Consider the following 23,642-nt stretch of genomic DNA (forward strand, 5'->3'; position numbering starts at 1 on the left):
GAGGGCAGAGCACAGTCTATGCATTTAAAAGCAAAGGAACGCAGGTGGCGCTGTGGTCTAAACCACTGAGCGTCTTGGGCTTGCTGATCGGAAGGTTTGTGGTTCGAATGCCCGTGACAGGGTGAGTTCCCATTGCTCTATCCCAGCTCCTGTCAACATAGCAGTTCAAAAGCATGCCTGTGCAAGTAGATAAATAGGTACCACTGCAGTGGGAAGGTAAATGGCGTTTCCGTGCGCTCTGGCACTCGTCACAATCCAGTAGCAGTTTAGTCATGCTGGCCACGTAACCTGGAAAGCTGTCTGTGGACAAACGCCTGCTCCCTTGGCCTGAAAGTGAGATGAGCGCCGCAACCCCATAGTCGCCTTTGACTGGACTTAACCGTCCAGGGGTCCTTTACCTTTACCTTTTTACCTATGCATGTAAAGGCCCCAGGTAGGGGCTGCGAGAGACCCTCTGTCTGAAACTCTGGAGAGCCGCTGCCAGTCAGTGTGCAGAAATACCGGTAGGTCTGACTCAGTATAAGGCAGCTCCCCAATTCTTTGCGGGAGACCATGAGCTTTGAATGTCTGCTGCGGAATGACTTAACCTTCTGCCGTGTGAGTCTTAATTATGCAAGCAAAACAGGCGGCTGCTCGAGAAACAGATCAGCCAACGAGGCCCTCTTCATATTTTGGACCAACCATCATCAAGGCCGGTCCTGTACCGATATCAACATCGCCTCTGGTTTCCTCGCCTGCAGAGATTATTTTCCCCCCACTTATATTTCATTCTCCACTGCCGCTTTTCCATTTCGTTCTCGGCGGCGGGTTCCGTGGTTTGACATTTCCGCTCCCTCGCTCGCAGAAGAGTGGGCCAGCGTCGAAATCAGTAGGAAGAAGTTACGCACCTGCGATGGCACTTCGGGTAGTTCCACCTATTAATAGATGGCCGGCCGTGTAGCTTCGCAGAGAGGCAGAGAGAGGCAGAGACAGAGAGGCTGAAAAAAAGTCCCTGCTTATCTCGCTCAGCTCTAAAATTGAGTCAGCCAGGTTGAAACAAGGGCTCTGGGGCTTTCCCTGCTGCAGAGGGTGATCCTGTCACAGGAAAACCACAGCCAGGTGGTACCAGATTTCAGCGAGGGATCCCCGATGTCTTTTCGCCAGGGAGTTGCACCTGGACCAAAATCCAGGGAGAGTATGAGATTCTAGAGGTATAAACCTGCTCTGAGTGTTATTAGTCAAACTGTTCTTTCTTTCCTTCTTTCTTCCTCCCTCTTTCTTTCTTTCTTTCTTAAAATCTATATACAGTGGAACCTCCGTTTACGAACGCCGCACACTCGGAAGTGTTTACATCCGGGTTCCGCGGCGTCGGATGCGCAGACGCGATCTGTGCAGCTCGCGCATGCGCAGAAGCGATCTGCACAGCTCGCACGCAGAAGCGTTCTATCGGTGCTTCGCGCACGCGCAGAAGCGTGCCTTTGGCAAGCGAGTACCTCGGCGAGCGAATGCCTCCGCAGAACAGATTGCGTTCGCAAACCGAGGTACCACTGTATATAAAAATGTAAACTGGCCATGTCTGTTAGTATCCACTTTTCACCAAAACCGCTTGACCGATTGCGTTCAAATTTTGACACAATGCCACATGCGAATATGAGAATAACCCCATACCAGTTGCGTAGCAATATGTCACACCTGTGCCAGGTAAAACCCCGTGTTTCAAAACACACCACTCAGACAAAAATGCATGCCGGGAAAAGAACCAGGGTGCAAACCAGCGCCCTCTAGCAGCAGCTACACTGGTACTGCACCTATAAAACTTTCCCTCTCAACAGCACCTCGGCTCCCGTTTACATATGAGGCCGAAGCCTTTACAGACTAGGCTGAATGGAGGTACAGACTCGCCTGGGTGGGCGTTGGGGGGAGGAGGGGACGGGATAGGTCAGGACACGGTGGGACCAGTCACAGGGATGAGCCAGGGGTGGGGGGGAGAAGGCATGATACGTCATGGGTTGGGACAGGGTGGGGAGAATCACACGGATGAGCCGCAGCAACGCGTGGGAGGGCCACTAGTAGATATTAAAAGTATGCACCCACACTTCTTGATTGTATGAAAAAAAGCCTCAAAGGAAGGGAGCACAGCCAAAGTACAGTGAAAACAACCTTGCGAATTTACAAATTATGATATGTGTTAATGCGAACTGAAGTTAATTTTTGTAGCTGTGGTATAAGGGATTTTATCAAGAATGGATTGTATTTGGTTTCAGCAAGAGTCTGGAGGCAGAATTAAAGGGAACCAGACCTTGAAATACAGCACATGGGAAGCCACACAAAATTTATACAGTGGTGCCTTGGTTTACAACCATAATCCGTTCTGGAGGTCTTTTTGTAAACCAAACCCAAGGCGTGCTTTCGGCAAAGGGGCCTCCCAAAAAAATTTGTTCATTGAAAACACAGGTCCGTATTGCAGGTAGGCAGGCCTAAACAAAAATGCAAAGGAGTTTGCTTTGTTTTTTTAATTCAATTTTTATTGGTTTTCTGTTACAAAATCAGTCACAAAACATTTGCAAAACTTTTAATCTTTAGACAAAATACATATTCTTTTTCCTTTTCCTTTTTAAACAACACCTGGTTCTTTAAAGGGTATAATACAAGTAATATGTTTTAGCAATACACAATGATGCGATCTTATGTTGGACCAGGTTGATTTGCACTTTCACCAACAACTTAAAACAGGTTTGTGCGCTTCTGTGTCATGTCCAAAGCACTTACCATACTTTTTCAAAATAAGGCAAAAATACAGAAAAAGAAGAGAAAAAAAGCGAATAATAAAACATGGGTTTCCTGCCTACCAATCTGCATTGTAACTTGTATAAACGCCTCTCTTCCAGGTGCTGAGTGATTTTTAAAGCTCAGTTCCTAACCCTATTTATCAATGTCATGCATTAAAAGCACATTTGATGCACATTTAAAGCACATGTCTTCTTAAAAATATATATATATATCAAAGCCCCTCATGGTGCTATAGTTCCCACCACCCTTCAGAAACTACAGTTTTCGGGATTATTGTGGGGGAAGCAACTATGGTTGTTGAGAGTGATATAAGAGTGCTTCAAATGCATGCCCTCCAACATTTCTCCGATGAAAATAGGGATGCCCCATTCCATAATGATAATTTTACTGCTCACTGGGTTGCCCCAGCCACTCTGGGCAGCTTCCAACATACAGTGGTATATCGGTTTTCCAACATCTCCATTGACGAACGTTTCGGAACTTGGACGCCGAAAACCCAGAAGTAAATGCTTTCATTTTTGAACGCACCTCAGAAGTCGAACGGCTTCTGCTGAGTTGAATTTTCTCTATTGAATTTGCAGGCTGCCCTTTGCCCCATAGTTTCCGAACATTTCGGAAGTTGAACGGTCTTCCGGAACGGATTAAATTCGAAAACCGAGGTACCACTGTATATAAAAACATAATAAAACATTAAACATAAAACAAGAGCTGTCCGACAGTGGAATTTGCTGCCAAGGAGTGTGGTGGAATTTCCTTCTTTGGAGGTCTTTAAGCAGGGGCTTGACAGCCATCTGTCAGGAATGCTTTGATGGCGTTTCCTGCTTGGCAGGAGGTTGGACTGGATGGCCCTTGGGGTCTCTTCCAACTCTATGATTCTATGAACATGTTTTAAAAGACCTTCCCTATACAGGATTGCCTTCAGACGGCTTGGGGGTTGGATAATGCCATATGACCCCAACATTTCTCCAAAGGAAATAGGGACATCCTAAGGAAAAGGGACGCAGGTGGCGCTGAGGGTTAAACCACAGAGCCTAGGGCTTGCCGATCAGAAGATCGGTGGTTCGAAACCCCGCGACGGGGTGAGCTCCCGTTGCTCGGTCCCAGCTCCTGCCAACCTAGCAGTTCGAAAGCACGTCAAAGTGCAAGTAGATAAATAGGTACTGCTCTGGTGGGAAGGTAAACAGCGTTTCCGTGCGCTGCTCTGGTTCGCCAGAAGCGGCTTAGTCATGCTGGCCACATGACCCGGCAGCTGTATGCCGGCTCCCTCGGCCAATAACGCGAGATGAGCGCCACAACCCCAGAGTCATCTGCGACTGGACCTAATGCTCAGGGGTCCCTTTACCTTTGCCTTTAAGGAAAAGCAGGGCACTCTGGGATCGAATCAGAAACTGGGACGGCTTCTCTAAATTAGGGACGTCCCTGGAAAATAGGGACACTTGGAGGGTCTGCAAATGTATGGGTCAGGTGTGACATGAGGAGACAAGGCAGTTGGCCCAGAGAGCAGAAAAGGGGGCATTCAAGTACCCCTGGGGATTTCACTTCCTCTGTCCCTAAGCGGGTACGAACTTCCTCTGGAGCTGTTTATCAGTGAGGAGGGACCGAAAAGGAGAACTGAACTGGAAGATGGAGGGAAGCAGCTGCCTGGACCGGGGGTTTCACCAGCAGCCCTCCTTCTCCTGCGCTGCGAACCTGCTCCCCCCCCCCAAAGATTGCTCAACTGTTTTCTTCCTCTCTTTCTTTCTCACGCGCCAGCACAGCCAGGCTACCCCAGGAAGAGAGAGAGAGAGAGAGAGAAGGAAAGCTGGACCCCAAAGAAAACACACATTTGAAAAGGCCGTATTTTACCAGGGGATGCAATTACAGGTGAAACTCGGAAAATTAGAATATCGTCGAAAAAAGTGCATTTATTTCAGTAATGCAACTTATTATTTTTTTCTTTTTCTTTTAATTTTTACAAATGCTTTCTTTTGGAAATTCCACAGTAATAAAGCAAATAATTACAATAATACAAAAACAAACATCGCTATTACATTTCATTAATTACATTCCATTTATAATTGACCCACCTAACAACAAATAATTACAATTACAACAAATAAAGGCTTGACATATCTTGCTTTGCATGTCATGCATCTATCTCATATATTGGTTTCACCTTTAAAGTTGCGTTGCTGAAATAAATGCACTTTTCGACGATATTCTAATTTTCCGAGTTTCACCAATTTTGGAACACGGCTTATTTATGAGACACCGCCCAAGATATCATAACCACATTTGGCACAAGGGTTCCAGAAACCAAGGGGCAGGGCTACACCCCCTCCCATGTTTGGATACAATTCTGGACACCAGCTTGACGGCAGACTGGGCCATTCGAATGGACCCTGATTTTAGCACCGATTTCAAAATGGCCCTGATTTTAACCGCCGGTTTCAAAACTGCAGAGAGTTTTTGGTTTCTTAGACTACCCGGCAACGCTCCTAGACTGCAAGCGTTATCGTCACCAAACACCCCTTTCCCTTCTGCACTGTGGTCTCACTCTTTTCCTGTGGTGGCAGGATGAAGTGGCAGAGTCCTGATTTAGAAGGGAGAGCAGGGTATCAAGAAATCAACATGCAACGGCAAGGGTGCAGCTCAAATATTCTTCAAGTGTCTCAAAAAGTCCCACTTGTTCTGAAAATCAATAAGCTAAGCCTTTTTAAAAAAAGGTCTTTCCTTTCATTTCCCCCTCCCGCATGCCATGGGAGGCTGTTATGCTAGCCTGTTAATTTTATTCATGGAATCCATTTAACACATTTATAAATGTCTTCGTGGCCTGAGGGGCTACCAAAGCAGCAGGCAGGAATAAAATGAACCTTCAAAATGGAGACTTTTGCAGCCCTTTAAAAGTATAAAGTTTTGTGGTGGTACGAGCTTTTTCGGATTGAAACTTAACATCGCCAGGTGCCTAAATTGGCAGATTATGCAAACGACAGAGGCATGCAAAAGCAATGCTGCAAGGTGGAATGGGGTTATTGTTCAGTGTGTGCTGGCCATGTCCTTTTACAAATACTCCATTCAAATACTTCACCTTGTTTCTCCCCGCTCCACCTGACCCTCTCAACAGTCAGGATGCCAGGCCTACTGGACATACCAAGCCCTTGTATTTGGGGATCTCACCCCCTTGGGGTCCCCCCCAAATAATTTCTACAAACCCTGGGGCTCCTCTGAGCTTGCCAATGCTTTGCACCTCTGAGTGCCTATTTACAGACCCACACTTAAGAGAACGAGCTTGCTATTTTCATATGTGGGATATAGCTCCTCATGCACCAGAAGCAGAGAGAATTTGTAAACAAGTGTGCGGTCCAAAGGCCCTGAAGCTCAAGTGGTACAACACTGCGATGCGTCAACACAAATGCGCACAAGCTACACACAGCGGTTGTTAGGACAGGAACAAATTGGCAGCCGTGCCATCGTCCTAGCTTTGCCCTGCTGATTTAACACACGTCGTGCATTTATGTGGAAAGAAAACCTTGGTTCAGGCAGAGTCCCAAATGAGTAGCATCAAACTTGCTGAGGGCAGCAGTTTCCTAGGGCTGGCACTGGCCTTTGAAGTTCTTTGCTAGGCACAGGGCTAAGAGAGATCTGTTTACCTTGGTGGCATCAGACCAGACGCTTTGCTGAGCTGGTAACCTGAATGTCACGCCGGTTGCTTAAAAAGCACTGATTTCCTGGCTGTTCGCTCAGGGAAGATTCGGGTTCGGGAAACAGGCAAGGCGCTGTTTGCAAGCGGCAGGGAGTGGGCAGGAAAAGGGAGGGGTTGCTCCTTATTGCAAAACATAATTTCAGGGTGGGGTGGGAGAGTTAAGCAGCCACAATGCCATCCACCCAGCGTACAACAAACAGAGAAGCGAAAGAAGAAGTGATGCCGGGCAGAGCATAAACAACCTCTTAAGCTCCATTAGCCCCTCTCCTGAATTGGCAGCTTTAATTTAAGCAAAAAAACCAAAGTTGCTAGTCCCTTTCGTTTGCGGAAATAAATAAGGAAACTGTGTCCAGGCAGCATATACTCACGAAGGAGAAATGCAATAAATTTAAACTTGTGGGGCTACCTGGATATCCTTTCTTCTTTCCCTGGGCGGGAAGGGGGTAAGACTGCTGTTTTGCAAGCAATTCCCCCTCTCCTCAGGCTGAAAAATCTGCCTGTGGGGGATGTTGGGAAAATGAACGGCTCTTGCGGCTCTTTGGCAGAGCCTTGGCCAGAATCACCTCCCGTGTTTTGCCTGCCCATAACCCCCAGATTCATCACAGTCTCCTATGTGGGCGACATCTGAGACACAGGGACACCTTTCACCCGACAAGCAGAGAAAGCCGCTAATAGCAAAAAATAGTCTGACGCTGTGAACTTTAGAAGAAAAACGTAAATATCAGTTCTGTTGCTCTGTGGCAGGAAGAAAAAAAAAAGACAGAGTATTGCTGGGTTTCGTAACATCCGAGAGCAGCAAAGTTCCCTGTTGGAGGCAACAAGTTGGAGACTTGTTTACATTGCGGAAAGAGTCCTCCCTTTCCTCTTTTGATACACAGCAGGGACTGTGGGTAACAAAGCCCCTCGCTTTCGAAAGACCAAATCTCTGTTGCCCCCAGCCAGATTGGGGCCATGTTCGTTCCCGCACAATAAGGCAGACCAGTGGCACAGCCTTGTGCGTTGCAGCCACGACTCCGGGACAGCACACATGCTTTCTGCGATGGAGGAGGTTTGCTGTTGTGCTCAGGTCCTGTTTCGGGCTTCCCATTGGCACAGCTGGCTGGCCTTTGAGAGAACAGGATACTGGGCTCGGCCTTGGGGGTGCTCCTGTTGTTCAGTCCGAAGCCTTTCCCATGGTAGGGTGGTGAGAAGGACAATTATGGGACCGACAGTCCGGCTCAGCTAAAAGGCAGCTTTGCACTTGCTCGTTCCAATACATCACGGGGACTCTGGCTGCACCGGCCCAGTCATAAGGTAGAGTTAGGTGACTGCCTCAGGGGTGAGGTTCCTGGTGGGCAGGAAGCAGCACCAAATCCCCAGAAGACTACCTGTCTTCTGCCCCCTTCAGCCAGCAAAGAGTTGCCAGACAAATCAGTTCCTTTGCATGAAATCAGGGAAGACATGAAACGCCACCTTTTCCCGTGGCACGGCTTTGCGTGCAAAAGCCCCCTGGCCCAGTCCTTTGCTTCCCTAGACTGGGAGAGACTGCCTGTCTGAAACACTGGAGAGCTGCTGCCAGTCAGTGTAGACAATACTGAGCCAGGTGGAGCAACTGTCTAGCTCGGCAGAAGGCACCATTCCTTGGAATCAGGTCGCAAAATGTCCCGAGCCAGCCCTGGAATCTGGCATGTGGGAAAGGGCCAACGCTTGCTGAAAGTGGTACCCAAAACCACTTCCTCCATCATCTCCAGCTTCGGAGGTGACAGCTCCTCCAACGGCAGACAGTTCCCTCCCTGACTTCATGAATCCAGGAGCAAAGACGCTTCCTGGAAATAACTTCCAAAATGTAGGGACAATTTGTTGTCGTTGCCTCCAAACGTTTTCGCCGGCAGCCATGGTGGGCGGGAAGAAACCTTGCGGCCGCGCGCATCCCCATCACAGAACCCAGGCGAGGGACTTGGCATATCTGCAACCACCATCTTCGGTTTCAAGGACACTTGAGCTCTTCCTGATGAGCGGCGAACAAAATCCTGAAAGTGGAGCATCTTCTGAGCGGCCCGACTCCGGACGGAAGAGCAGACACCTTCCCTAGATCTCAGTAGCCTTGACGTCGGCACTACCTGATGTCGGTACGACCCAAGGGACTCTCAACGATGTCACAGGTGCCTTGGCTGTGTTCTTGACTCTTCACGTCCTTCAGGGTGCATACGGGGCCCACATCCGGGGACGCTGCGGCACCCAATGACCTCCCTAAACCCGACGCCTGTCGGCTACTACGGCATCAGGAAATAGTCCGCGTTTGAAACATCGTAGGGGCTGTTCTCCGGGATGCTCGGGGTGTCGACAGAGCTCTCGCTGAAGGGTGAAGCCGGAGGGGAGAGGAGAGGAGATGAGCTGAGAGGAGGCTCAGGAGCCATGAGGGTCAGGGAGTGTGGGGGGGCGGTGCTGGATTTCTCTTCTCCGCAAGGCGACGTCCCCCATTTTTTCCTGTACCTGGAACGAACAAAATAAAAAATAAAAAATGGCAGCCTTTGAGATCACCTTTCTACCATCAAGTCCACGGGAGGCAGTGAGGACTACCCACTTGGACGGCTTTAAATGAGGAAAACACTATCAAAGTCTCCTACCTGGTTTCCTCAAAAATAAGACATACAGTACCCATAAAATAAGCCGTAGCAGGATTTCTAAGCATCCTATATAATAAAGTCCCTGTGTCTCTGCGTCCAGATTCCCTGTGTCCCTTTGTCCGCGCTAATGCGCATGTGCCCCACGGACACAGGGACTGGTTCTCTCCCCCCCTCAACCCTCTGCCTCCCGTTCCCCTGCAGCGGCGGACCAAGATGGCGGCATTGGGCTCCGGGGCCGCCGCGGCGGGAGCCCAGTCTGGCTCCTGCCGCCGCCGCCGGCCCCAGAACCTGATGCCGCCATCTTGGTCCGCCGCCTCCGCCTCCTGACAACCCTACCTGGCCCGTGGGAGGAACGGCGGAGCCGCGGCCTTCCCTACCTCTCTGCTCTCAGCCGCGGGACACGACGGGAGAGCGCTTTGTTTAATTGCGTTCCCGGCGCGCCCCGCGGCTGAGCGCAGAAAGGGAGGGAAGGCCGCAGCCCCGTCGCACCTCTAGCGCCCGTTTTCTTAACGGGCTGAATGAGACTAGTTTCTGCAATATAAGCCAAACCCCGAAAATAAGACATGGACGCGGTGCTGCGCCCAGAGCCACTGAAATAAGACACTCCCTGAAAATAAGCCATAGTGTGTCTTCTTGAGGAAAAATAAATATAAGACAGTGTCTTATTTTCAGGGAAAAACGGTAGCTATGGTGGCTGCCTCCACAGTCAGAGACAGTAATGGTTCTGAACACGTTGCTGGAAACTGCAGGAGAGGTGCTCTTGTGCTTGGAACCTGTGTGTGTGTGTGTGTGTGTGTGTGTGTGTGTGTGTGTGTGTGTGTGTGTAATTTTTATTATGTGGCCTTGGGATGTGGGGTGGGGGGAAGACTCTCTCTCTCTCTCTCTCCAATTTAGAATACGCATTTATACACCCTTAAGATACCAACGACTTCCCTTCTTCTCTTTCCATGGTTTACATAAATCCCTGCATGTTATTTTACACAAACTAAACCATTCAGTATTTCCATTATTACATCCATCAAAACTTGTTTACACTGTCGAATTTATCTTAATGCTGCCAACGTTTTCAAGTCTACACAATTTTCCCCAATATTTTCAATAAACATTTTCCGATCTTCTTTAAACCTATGTTCTTCTTGTTCTCTTATTCTATATGTTAAGTCCGCAAGCTGCGCATATTCCATCAACTTAAGTTGCCATTCCTCTTTAGTTGGGACCTCGCTCGTTCTCCATTTTGGGGCTAACAGAACATGGGCCGCAGTAGCGGCAGACATAAAGAACCTTTTTTGACACCTGAGAATTTCCATCTGAATTATCACCAACAAAAAGGACTCTGTGGTTTTTTTTGGCGGGGGGGGGGGTACTTTTAATCATTTTTTTTCAATTCATTATGGATTATTTCCCAATACTTCCCCCATCATTCTGCCCGGACACTGAGGTCCAGCGCCGAGGGCCTTCTGGAGGTTCCTTCGCTACGAGAAGCCAAGCTACAGGGAACCAGGCAGAGGGCCTTCTCGGTAGTGGCACCCACCCTGTGGAATGCCCTCCCACCAGATGACAAAGAGATAAACAACTACCAGACTTTTAGGAGACATCAGAAGGCAGCCCTGTTTAGGGAAGCTTTTAATGTTTAATAAATTATTGTATTTTAATGTCTGTTGGAAGCCACCCGGAGTGGCTGGGGAAACCCCGCCAGATGGGTGGGGTATAAAAAATAAACATTATTGTTGTTGTTGTTGTTGTTGTTGTTGTTGTTGTTGTTGTTGTTAATACTCTTTTACCCTTTTACAGGTCCGCCACATATGCAAGAATGTTCCCTCAACCTCATTGCATCTCCAGCAATTACCTGATTCCGTCTTCTACATCTTAGCAAGCCTATTTGGAGTTAAATATCATCTGTAAATCATTTTCAACTAGTTCTCCCTTCTTGTGGGTTTTCCAAAGGCATCTAGTTGGCCACTGTGAGAACAGGATGCTGGACTGAATGAGCCATTGGCCTTGATCCAGCAAGGTTTTTCTCATTCTTATTTATAATTGCTCTCTACTGTACTTTGGAAAGTTGCTTGTTTGTTATAACCTTGATGGCCGTTGACCTCAAGGATCAGTTTTCATCTATGTTGGGATACGAGTGGACATCATTTGGAGTCAAGATGGTGGACTGAATCTGTCCAAACTAAAATCTGCACGCTGGTGCCTGAGATCAAGAAGGAGGCTTCTGTCCATGTTTGGATGCAGCCGTGCGCCATTTTGAATTAAGATGGCAGACAGAACATTTTTAAATGGTGCAGATTTAAACAATCAGCTTTGGGTTTCTTGGAATTCCAGAGACATCACCGGAAACAAGGATCCTAGACTAGCATTTTTATGTGGGCTCCTAAAAGATGCTAACCCTGCCAAACTTTGATTCTGGCTTTGCAGGATAATGACATGGATCGGAGCAAAAGGCTCTTTTAACAGCTTGATTTTGCAGCCCCCAAACCTCTCCCCGCCCTCTCAGATCATGCTTCTCTGCTCCTCCCAGGCATGATTGAAAAACGTGCAGCCAGTCGAGCATCAAAATCAAGAGTTTGAAGAAGAAAGCTAACCAAGGTTTTGCGGAACCTTCGAAAACCTCCTCCTAACAACAAAGGGACACAGCAAAGGGTTGGTATCCGTAATATACAAAATACTACTCCAAAATCCCATGAACCCCCTAGACGTCATCAAAAAACAATGGGAGAACGACATAGGCTATGAGATTAACCCCACTCAGTGGACCAGAATGTGGTCTAAAAAACCCCATTGAATCCTTATCAATGAAAAGGAAAGAACTCACTCTGAAACTCACCTACAGGTGGCGCCTAAGACCAAGGAAATTAGCACTAATACACCCATGAACCTCACCAAAATGCTGGAGAGGGTGCACCTCCACAGGCACATACCTCCGCATGTGGTGGGAATGCCCCAAAATCCAACTATTCTGGACAACAGCCATACGAGAAATATGTAAGATAACTAAGCAAGTATTAGAAATCACCCCAGATCTGTCCCTCCTAAACATCTTCCAAGACCAAAGTTTCGGGGATTCACAGCTCCCAATAGTCAACATCCCCGCCCCAACTCCCGAAAATTAGGTAGTTTTCCTCACCGGAGAATGACTCCAACAACCAAGATGCCAACAATTCCAGTCACGCTTATGGCCATGATGAGGAACAAGTACAGAGGCGTAGAGGCAGCATTTTCCACTGGAAGGGACAAACAATCAGGGAACACAGTTAGGTCAGGCCACCCTCTTTATTACCCACAATGCCTCCAGCTTAGCATGTCCCTGGGGCAAAGGCAGGGACCCTCAGGTCCAGGGTCCAAATCCAGCTCTCCATCTGGCCCTTGGGAAGGTTGCCCAGCAGGGAATGCGGCCCTCAGTCCAAAAGAGCCTGCTGTGGGGCATCATGGGAAATCAAAATGGAATCAAATTTGCATTTGTGCCCCACCTTTTTTTCCAAGGAGTTCAACGTGGCATACATGACTCTCCCCCTCCTCCTTTAATCCTCACAACAACCCTGTGAGTTAGGCTAAGCTGAGAGGCAGTGTCCGGCCCAAGGTCACCCACAAATAAGGAACACGGCTATCGGCTGCCATCACCACTAGGGAAGCCTACCTGCCAAAGATCCTTGCTCCCATCACCCCTGCCTTTATTTTTGCAGCCCTTAAAAAGGTAAAGGGGCCCCTAACCATTAGGTCCAGTCGTGACCGACTCTGGGGTTGTGGCGCTCATCTCGCTTTATTGGCTGAGGGAGCTGGTGTACAGCTTCCAGGTCATGTGGCCAGCATGACGAAGCCGCTTCTGGCGAACCAGAGCAGCACATGGAAACGCCGTTTACGTTCCCACCAGAGCGGTACCTATTTATCTACTTGCACTTTGAGGTGCTTTCAAACTGCTAGGTTGGCAGGAGCTGGGACCAAGCAGCGGGAGCTCACCCCGTCGCGGGGATTCGAACCGCCGACCTTCTGATCAGCAAGCCCTAGGCTCAGTGGTTTAACCCACAGCGCCACCCACGTCCCCTTAGCACGTACCAAAAGCAAGGTCACGAAAGGAGGCACACTTACCTGTCGGCTGACTCATGACAACAGGGAGCTCAGAAGTGCACTTGGGCTTAACGGTGCTGGCAAAATGATCAACCTGCAAGAGCAAAAAAGAAAAGGGTTGAATTCAGCCAACTCTGAATGGCTGCGTCTCTCCGTTTAGACGAGGCACCCTCAGTGGTCAAAAAGAGGAAGCATGGTTTATTAGGGACCAACGTCTCGGAAACAGGGGCTGTCCCTGCTGAGAGGGGGGCAGTTGGAGCCTATGCATTTTGCTAGCGGGGCTGTTTTGAATGCTTGTGGTGGGTTCTGGCCTTTTAAATTCATTCTCTCAGAATATTTTAGCTGGTGTGGAGGCTACAGATTTCCTGAGTCAGAACCATAGAATCATAGAGTTGGAAGAGACCACAAGGGCCATCCAGTCCAACCCCCTGCCAAGCAGGAAACACCATCAAAGCATTCTTGACATATGCCTGTCAAGCCTCTGCTTAAAGACCTCCAAAGAAGGAGACGCCACCACACTCCTTGGCAGCAGATTCCACTGTCGAACAGCTCTTATGGTCAGGAAGTTCTTCCTAATGTTTAGGTGGAATCTTCTTTCTTGTAGTTTAAATCCATTGATCCGTGTCCGCTTCTCTGGAGCAGCAGAAAACAACCTTTCTCCCTCCTCTATATGACATCCTTTTATATATTTGAACATGGCTATCATATCACCCCTTAACCTTCTCTTCTCCAGGCTAAACATACCCAGCTCCCTAAGTCGTTCCTCATAAGGCATCGTTTCCAGGCCTTTGACCATTTTGGTTGCCCTCTTCTGGACACGTTCCAGCTTGTCAGTATCCTTCACTGTGGTGCCCAGAACTGGACACAGTACTCCAGGTGAGGTCTGACCAGAGCAGAATACAGTGGTACTATTACTTCCCTTCCCACTCAGAAGGGTGTCTCCCATGAAGAGGATTGGGTTCTGGCTGCATTATTATTATTATTATTATTATTATTATTATTATTATTATTATTATTATTCACCTTCTAAACCTCCGTCTCAAGGAGATTTGCACGTAAGAAAATAAGAAAGAGTTAAAAACATGAAAACAACTAACAAGCGGGCACTTGTGATCATTCACCCAACTGGGAAAGCCTGTTTAGAGCCGGTGGGTTGTTAGTGGAAGCAGGGTCAGACTAGGACCTGGGAGAGACCAGGGTTCAAATCCTGCCCCTTGGCCATGAAGCTCACTGGCAGACCTTGGGTCACTCACTGGCTCTCAGTTTAACCTGCCTCAAAGGATTGCCGTGGGGAATTAATCGAGGAAGGGGAGAGAACCATGTAGCCCCCCCCCCTTGAGCTCCTTTGAAGAAAAGGTGGGATATAGAATAAATAAAACAAAATGTAGCCCTAGGAGGGGGAATAGTGTGGGGGTTTCCTAATAACTCTCTGCACCCCTAATGAACTATAGCTCCCAGAATTCTTTGGGTGGAAGCCATAACTGCTTCAAGTGGTGTAGTACTGCTACAGCGCCTAACTTTGGAAAACTGAGAAACCAAAATGAACAGATTGTCCATTCTCCCCCCCCCCCCAACCGACTCTGCTGGCTGGGGCTGGTGAGAGCTCCTGGTCCACTCACATCGGGAGGGCCACACCTGAACTTCAGTGACAGGTGGGTAGATTTGGGTTGAATTTTAGGGAAAACACATTGATGGTAAATGATCTATAAGTCCCCTCCCTCCAATGCTAGGATTTTATGAGCCACCCCCAACAGACACTGGAAGTGCTGGAACGCTTCGCTTGTCTTTGAAACTACATCAGAGACTGGAGCAGGGTATATATGGACCGCCTGCAGGGAGGGCGTTCCAGTGCTCTGGAGCCACAACCCAAAAGGCCCTGCTTCTCGTGGGAATTACTTACCTCTGAGGGGACAGGCGTGGTTTCTGAGTCGCGGTCCTTGGTTTCTGAAATGCCAAGGCGAAAAAGAAGGGATTGAATAAAAAACATAGCTGGGGCGAGGCACGGAGAGAGAGAGAGAGAGAGAGAGAGAGAGAGAGAGAGAGAGAGAGAGAGAGATTCTTTGTTGGGCTGCTGGGACCAAAATCTACCTTGAAGCTAGACCCACAAGTCCATCTCTTCAGAGCCTAGGCATCAGGGAAGATCAGTGACTCAGGCTTGTGTATGTATTCTGCCCACATATACACACACACACACACACACACACACACACACACACACACACACAAGAGTACTACTTTGCATGTCCAAAATACATTTCCTACAATTCCTCAGGAACTACAGCCAGCTTCCACACATTTGATATTAGGGGTCGGGTGGTTTTCATGCCAAAAGGCAAAGCTGGGGAGCCTATGCACCGCCCCCTAGATATCCTTGGACTCCAGCTTCCACCAGAACAGCCTGCCAGAACGGCCAATGCTTCAGGGATGATGGGAGCCGGAGTCCCAGCAATATCTGGAGGGCTGCAGATTTCCCAGCCCCATAGACACATGTCCCAACCAATCAGGGATCACATGTTAAATGCACTTACAGAGGTGCAAAGCAGGGAAGGGGAGCCCGTGGCCCTCCACACAGACTCCAACTTCCATTGCAAACCTGCGGCCCTCCAGATGTTTTGGACTACAATTCCCATCTTCCCCAACCACTGGTCCTGCTAGCTAGGGATCATGGGAGTTATAGGCCAAAACATCTGGAGGGCCGCAGGTGTGACATGCCTGCATTACACCATTGTTCCTTCTAGCTTAGTATTGTCTACAGTGGCCCGCAGTGGCTCTCCGGAGTTTCAAGCAGTCTATCTGGAGATGCTTGGGATTGAACCTGGGAGCTTTGGCATGCAAAGCTGATGTTCTGTGGCTGAGTTAGAGGACTCTTAGGAGGCCTACAGGCTACAGCTGAGCCTGCCCTGACCTAGCTAACCCCTTGATATGAGCAAATGACTCGAGACCAGCTGTTCTGTTCCTTGGCAGGTTGCAAAATGGTGACCCTTGTGGGAAGTAACATCACAGAAAGCAATCAAGTCCAACATTTCCTGTTTTCCCAGAGTGGACACACAGGGGGATGTTACTCCAGCCAGGAGGACTTCCTGTCACACCTGTTTGGAGCATCCTCCCCCCTGTTTGTGAGCAGGTGGGTGGACGTGACCCTGGGAGACCCTATAAAGGGCTTAGTCATGCAGCCATCTTCCCTTCTCCTTTCACGTTGTTCCATCTTGATGTTTTTGCTGTCTGCTGGCTCTCAGCCAGCAGCACATGGGCTCAATTCCTCACATGGGATGAGCCCACTCGCTCTTCTGCAACTACAAGCTAAAGCCTGCCTTCAGGATCATACTGTGAACTGAATGTAAGTAAACTTATTGTTGTTCTTAATAGAAGACTGTTGCGTCTTTATTCTTTGAAGAGGGAACAAAGGGGATTTACCAGGAACAAATTCTGGACAAGCCAGACTAGATTGCTTAACTCAAGAGATTCAAACGAATCTACCAATTAGCTTCCTGCAATATACAGGGGACTGTACTCTGCTACCAGATCACTAGCGAGGAAAGACAATACTTAATCAATATATCCTCTCCTACTACATTCCCACAAACTTGCCATATAAGGAAGGGCACAGGAGGGGCAATGGAAAGGGAACTGCCAACCTGTCCAGGGAACTCCAGAGCTCTCCCGGCTCCATTCACTCCAGATTCCTTGGTTGAATTCTTCCCGGGCCCGCACCTGGACGATGTGCCGGACACCTGGCATCACGTCAGAGATGGTGTAGGAAGTGTGTTCGTCATGAAGGTGAATCTGTAGCCGAAAGAAAGGAGCACAGCTCAGTGGCCTGGCATGCAAAAGGTCCCAGGTTCAATCTGCGGCAGCACCGCCAGGTGAGTCTGGGAGAGACATCTTTCCTGAAGCCCTGGAGAGCTGCTGCCAGTCCATGTAGGCAATGCGGAGCTAGGTGGACCCAGAGTCTGATTCGGCATCAGGCAGCTTCCTGCGAAAGCCAGATCTTCAATATGGAACCATGAGGACTGGAAACTTGATATGTAGGGAAAGGGCCAGAGCTCAGTTGTACACCAGATGACTGTGCTGCATGCAGCAGGCCCAAGCACCTCGAGGGAGAGCTGTGGATGGTTCTTCAAACCCTGGGAATTTGCCACTGCAAATCAGCATAGCCTGGTGGAGAGCCTGTAGCTTTCCAGATGCTACGACTCCCATCATCTCTAACCAGGGGTCTGGTTGGCTGGGGCTGATGGGAGTTGTAGTCTGACAACATCTGAAGGGCCACAGGAGCCCCAGTGTCGCTTTACCTTCATTAAAGTGCATTAATTATGTGGTCCCTGATTGGTTGGGATATGTGTCCAGGACAGGGATGGGGAGCCTGCGACCCTCCAGACGTCGCTGGACTACAAATCCCATCATCCCGACCATTGGCCATGCTGGCTGGGGATGATAGGCGCTGTAGTCCCAACAACGCCCAGCAGACCACAGGTTTCCCCGCCTCTGGTCTAATGAAAAATGCAGCCGAAAGGCACACAGGAAATAAGGTGGGGGAGCCAATTATTTCTGCGTCATGAAATCGAGCACTGCAACTTTTACAGGTTCAGAGAATGCCCGCCCTCTCCTCATCCCAAAATCAAAAGTAAGGGCAGACCTTGCTGTATGTTGCTGAGACTTCCATCCGGTAGCGGATCTCGAACTGCAGGCGGAAGAAGGACGAACCCCAAGAGGGAGGTTTGCGCCAGGTCACAAGCAGCTTGTAGGGGTGCATTTCCACATTCCTCACCTCCACATCGATCGGTGGGTCTGGCTTCACTGCGGGGGGCGGGGAGAGAGAGATCAGCCAGAAAGGTTTAAAAAAGGAGAAAGGAAAGTCCCCGTCCCCCTCGACTTTTTTCTGCAACGTATAAAAACAAGATGCAATAATGGAGCATTTGTGCTGGATTCATGCCGGACCAGAGTATTTTAAGCAGTGGTTTAAGTATTTTAAGCAGCAAGCATTTTAAGCAGCGGTTTCTTCAAAGTCTGAGGGCCACAGTCCCTTCTGGCAAGCTTCCAAGGGCCGCATGCCTGTGGTGCACAGGGCCAGAAGCAAAATGGGAAGGGCAATATTTAAATTTTACTTGTGTACTGCTGCAGGCTAGTCTCTCTACACACACTCATGCGCAAGACAGCCCCTTCCTGCACGACTTTGTCTCATCCTCTTTTAAAGCCATCTGGGTTGGTGGCTATCGCTGTCTCCTGCAGCAGGGAGTTCCACAGTGTAACTATGCACTGTGTGAAGAAAGACTCTCTTTTACCTTTCCCGAATCTCCCAACATTCAGCTTCATTAGATGCTCACAAATTCTGATGTTACGAGAGAGTGAGAAAAACCTCTCTCTGTCGACCATCCCGGGAAGGAAGATGATAAGAGTTCACGGTCGCTTCCCTGCCATGTTAAACCATTCCTGGCACACGAGGGGAATGACCAGGGGAGAGGGGGAGATGGAAGGATTCTGAGGGCCAAATAGAGCGGTCGGGGGGGCCGCAGATGGAAGTTCCCCCAGTCCTGATTCTACACTTTTAAGAATTATGGAATTGTGGAGTTGGAAAGGACCCATTTTTGCCCAATGTGGGGCTTGAAAGCACAGCCCTGAGATTAAGAGTCTCATGCAGGACTCCCCAAACTAAGGCCCGGGGGCCGGATCCAGCCCAATCACCTTATAAATCTGGCCCGCGGACGGTCTGGGAATCAGCATGTTTTTACATGAGTAGAATGTGTCCTTTTATTTAAAATGCATCTCTGGGTTATTTGTGGGGCATGGGAATTCGTTCATTTTTTTTTTCCAAAATATAGTCCGGCCCCCCACAAGGTCTGAGGGACAGTGGACCGGCCCCCTGCTGAAAAAGTTTGCTGACCCCTGTCATGCATCCAGGAATATTTGGAAGAATTTGCAAGCAGGGAAAATGTGCAGGGAGGAGAGTTGGGGGCGGGCAGATTCGCTCCAGCTCCAGCACAAATGCGCCCTGACACATGGTGTACCGGCCCCGATTCAGAGGAAGGTGCTATTACTCACACAGATTTTCAGTGCTGATGAAGGTGTGGCTGCTCAGGGCTCCCGCCAGGTTGACGATGCAGACGGACAGCTTCAGGATGTGCACATCGTCACCGATTCCTTCGATGCGGCAAGAGAACTTCCGGGACTTGACGTAATAGCGGCAAGGGTGCTCGACGCGGTTCACCCCGACGAAACTAGGGGACGTGGGGGGGATGCTCAGCCGGAGGAAGGGAAGACTCTGGATCTCGCCACGATCGAGCAAAGCCAGCATGGAAATGCCATGCCTCGCCAGCTACATCGCATGACAGCGGCTCATCAGAGCAGACCCTGCTTTGAAATTAATGGGCGCAGCTGGCGGAAGGCCGGTTAATTTCAATGGATTTGCTCTGCGGGTGATCAAGGCTGGTATGCACTGTGCATTTAAAGCCCATGGCATGTCTATTTCTATAGATTGCATCAAGGTCCCCCTTTTTCTCTCCACGGAGCGGCGTACACACTTCTCCACCCTTCCACTCCATTTCATCCTCACGACAACCCTGTGAGGTAGGTCAGTCTGAGAGGCAGTGACTGGGCCCAGTCAGTTTCATGGCCAAGTGGGAGATTCGAACCCTGGTCTCTCTGAGGTCCTACCCCGACACCCTAACTACTGTTATACCACCACAGGCTCGCCAGTTGTTTGGGCAGTGGTACCTCAGTTTATGAACACAATTGGTTCCAGAAGTCTGTTCATAAACTGAAGCGTTCATAAACTGAAGCGAACTTTCCCATTGAAAGTAATGAAAAGTGGATTAATCCGTTCCAGATGGGTCCGCGGAGTACTCAACCTGAAGCGTACTTAACCCGAAGCATGGGTGTAATTGGTTCCGGAAGTCTGTTCATAAACTGAAGTGGTCCATAAACTGAAGCGAACCTTCCCATTGAAAGTAATGGAAAGTGAATTAATCCGTTCCAGATGGGTCCGCGGCGTTCGTAAACCGAAAATTCGTAAACCGAGGTGTTCATAAACCGAGGTTCCACTGTAAATGGTTTGCGCTAGCGAGAGCCGTGCAATGAGTCCTGTGAGCAAAATGGGGCTTCCCTGCTTCTCTCCCCCACCCTTGCTCCCACCCCAAATCATATCTGGAGGGGGAAGTCGGGAGCACCTCCAAAACAGTCGGTCTCTGTTATTTTCTCCTACCGATAGGGAACCCACTTAAGGACTCTATACAGGCTCTTGGATACCCCATAAGGCAGGGGTCCCCAAACTAAGGCCCAGGGGCCGGATGTGGCCCAATCTCCTTCTAAATCTGGCCCGTGGACGGTCCAGGAATCAGCATGTTTTTACATGAGTAGAATGTGTCCTTTTATTTAAAATGCATCTCTGGGTTATTTGTGGGGCCTCCCTGGTGTTTTTACATGAGTAGAATGTGTCCTTTTTAAAAAAATGCATCTCTGGGTTATTTGTGGGGCATAGGAATTCATTCATATTTTTTTTCGAAATATAGTCCGGCCCCCCACAAGGTCTGAGGGACAGTGGACCGGCCCCCTGCTGAAAAAGTTTGCTGACCCCTGCCATAAGGGAAAAGGAGCAGTTTTTTCTTATAACAAATTCTTCTCTAGATGATAGATAAGGCAGTCTCTCAGTTGATACGGTATCTAGTAGGTTAAATTTGCATTGGAATACGGAAGAATTTCCATCAGGATTTACCTTTTTTAAAGTGGAAATATAGAAAAGCGAACTCAAGATCGGGGTGGGGGTGGGGTGGGAATGACAGGGTTACCCATTGCTAACCCAACAACCCCGACATCCCTCATATCATATCTGCCCCCACGATTTAAATGTTGCCCCAGCCCCCACTCACTTTTTCTGCACCCATAGCCTGGCCTTGGTGTGGCTGGACATCCCATGCGTCGTTTTCCACTCGCAGAAAATGTCCTTGGCTAAGCTCTTTCGGAAGCAGGTGAAGTTTGGCGCCTCTGGAGGTTCTGGAAAGGGGGAAAAGAGACTGTCACGTGGGGGCAGGATAGGCAGACATCCGCTTATGCTCAGGAACTCCAGTTCTGGCTAGTTAGTTCAGTTTAACAAAGTTCACCGGATTCCCTCTGTGTATGCAAATGTCTGGCTTGTTTCGTTCCTCATTTCACTTGCATGCGCCACCTTCTCAAAGCTAAAACCATGCGCAAGGCTGCTTACCCTATGGGGTTTATTTTTATTACAAAATTACAAAAGCATTCCTAAAGAACAAACCAACCATCAAAAAGTGTGCAACCCAACAATTTGCACATGAATCTCAATAAGATCCACGATAAAGATATGGGGAAAAGTGTATCAATAAAAGGAAAAAACAATGGTCTCTCTCGGGAGGCTGCAGACTTTCCTTCATGAGAGATTTTTTAAGCAGAGGTTGGATGGCTGCCTGTCATGGATGCTTTAGTCACGCGGGGTGGGTCTAGATGACCCTCGAGGTCCCTTCCGATTCTATAATACCCCAGCCCAAGAGTCTGTTCAGCAGCCTCAGCTTCTGTAGCTGGAGGCAGTCAGGGTCCCAATTTGTCTATATAGAAGCTTTATTCTTTGTAATGATGGAACTCAGAGGTAGAGAGTTCCATAATAATAATAATAATAATAATAATAATAATACCCTGCCCATCCAACTGGGTTGCCCCAACCACTCTAGGCAGCTTCCAACAAATATAAAAGCATAATACATACATACATATTTATTAATATAATATAATATAATATAAATTTATTATATGTAAATGGAATCTTTGGAAGAGTCCACCCTTTTTCTTTTAAAAAAAAGCTTTTATTTATTCTTTTCAAATGTATACATTTCATTAATTTTACAATCATTTTAACATTACAAACTTTGACTTCCTTCCCCCTATTTCTGCAGTTCCTTAAATTTATTTATTTTTAATATCTTCTGCATATCCAAATTCATTTAATTTGCTTGTTTACTTATCTACTTTAAATATAAACTCTTATGAAACTGCAGGTTTATTACAATAATCCTGCCAATGTTTTTATCTTTTAGCAATTTATCTGTAAATTTTACACACACACACGTAACACGTACTTTCTTATCCCTTTGGAGCTATGCTAAATCTTTGTAATTCTCTTTCCAGCCTGTGGCGTTTTACGGTTTAAATGTCTGGTTCTTATTTGATTTTTCTTTGTTATGTTGCGCTATTTATTATTATTATTATTATTAGCTAACAAATCATATATCCCCTGAAACCTCTGAGCCACACCAGGAAGCATTTACAATCCTTCCCAGGAGAACAGAACACGAATAACAAGTGATTATACCGCTGCCCAAGGAGGGTGCAATGGGAGGCGGAGGGGGCGTGTCCTGGGAGAGGGGGCGTGGTCACGAGGAATCCTGAAGGCTGGTGGAGAGGCTTGGGTGGCCACATTGGGCCTGAGATTCCCCTGTCCTTGTTCAGGCCCTGGGAAATCAATTCTAATAATAATAATAATAATAATAATAATAATAATAATAATAATAATAATTTATTTATACCCCGCCCATCTGGCTGGGTTTCCCCAGCCACTCTGGGCGGCTTCCAACAGAAATATCAGAATACACTAATTTCTTAAAGATTAAAAGCTTCCCTAAACAGGGCTGCCTTCAGATGTCCTCTAAAAGTCTGGTAGTTATTTTTCTTTTTGACATCTGGTGGGAGGGCGTTCCACAGGGCGGGCGCCACTACCGAGAAGGCCCTCTGCCTGGTTCCCTGTAACTTGGCATCTCGCAACAAGGGAACCGCCAGAAGGCCCTCGGCACTGGACCTCCGTGTCCGGGCAGAACGATGGGGGTGGAGACGTTCTTTCAGGTATACTGGAAGAGGGAGGGCAGTAAATGATCCAACCGAGCGACAACCAAACCCAGGCATAGGTGCAGCTGAGCAGAAAGGGCCCTAAACCACTCGAAGCGTCTCCCTCACCTTCTACGATCAGGCGCAGGGAGCAAAGGAGGAGGCGGCTGTCGGTGTAGCAAGCGTAGCGGCCGGAGTCATTGAAATATACCGACGGCAGGAAGAGGCTGGGTCCGGGGATCACCTGCCTGCCGGTGGATGTGCTCAGGTTCCTTCCATTGAACATCCAGTGCACCTGAGTGATGTTCTCTAGCTCCCCCTCCAGGCAGGGCAGGGTGACGTTCATCCCTGGCTGAACCAGAATGGTATTCGGAGACACAGCTGGGGGGGGGGGGAATAATGAGGAAAGAAGAGGGGGGAAAACAGTCGTCAGGTTATTTCCCCAGAGTTGTTTATCCTCTCTGTCCTGAGCTGAACCAAATATACAGAAATCATAGAATCGTAGAGCTGGCATGGAAGGGACCCTGAGGATCGTCTAGTTCAGGAATATGCAGCCATCCCACACAGGGATGGAGAAATGGGAGCAAGCTAGCAAAATGATTTTTTTTAAAAAAATAATAACTTTTATTTTATGTTTCAACATTACAAATCAAAACACCACAAAAAGTGTAAACAGAAAAAAGAAAAAAAAGAAAAAA

General features: G+C 48.4%; 1 protein-coding gene across 2 annotated transcripts in view; it reads right to left on the reverse strand.

The window, feature by feature from the left end:
• Positions 1-2,036: 2,036 nt before the first annotated feature.
• IL6R (interleukin 6 receptor) overlaps positions 2,037-23,642 on the reverse strand; it is a 34,553-nt gene continuing 12,947 nt past the window's right edge. For both annotated transcript variants that reach the window (XM_035098645.2, XM_035098646.2), the window contains exons 2-10: positions 23,074-23,325; positions 20,982-21,105; positions 19,159-19,334; positions 17,756-17,916; positions 16,758-16,905; positions 15,023-15,066; positions 13,144-13,216; positions 12,185-12,281; positions 2,037-8,923 (exon numbers count right to left, since the gene is read on the reverse strand). In XM_035098645.2, the coding sequence (XP_034954536.1) occupies positions 8,704-8,923; positions 12,185-12,281; positions 13,144-13,216; positions 15,023-15,066; positions 16,758-16,905; positions 17,756-17,916; positions 19,159-19,334; positions 20,982-21,105; positions 23,074-23,325 (1,295 nt within the window). In that variant the 3' untranslated portion in view covers positions 2,037-8,703. The remainder of the gene's footprint in view (positions 8,924-12,184; positions 12,282-13,143; positions 13,217-15,022; positions 15,067-16,757; positions 16,906-17,755; positions 17,917-19,158; positions 19,335-20,981; positions 21,106-23,073; positions 23,326-23,642) is intronic.

This window comes from Zootoca vivipara, chromosome 17 (assembly GCF_963506605.1).
Source record: "Zootoca vivipara chromosome 17, rZooViv1.1, whole genome shotgun sequence".
Classification (NCBI taxonomy): Eukaryota; Metazoa; Chordata; class Lepidosauria; order Squamata; family Lacertidae; genus Zootoca; species Zootoca vivipara.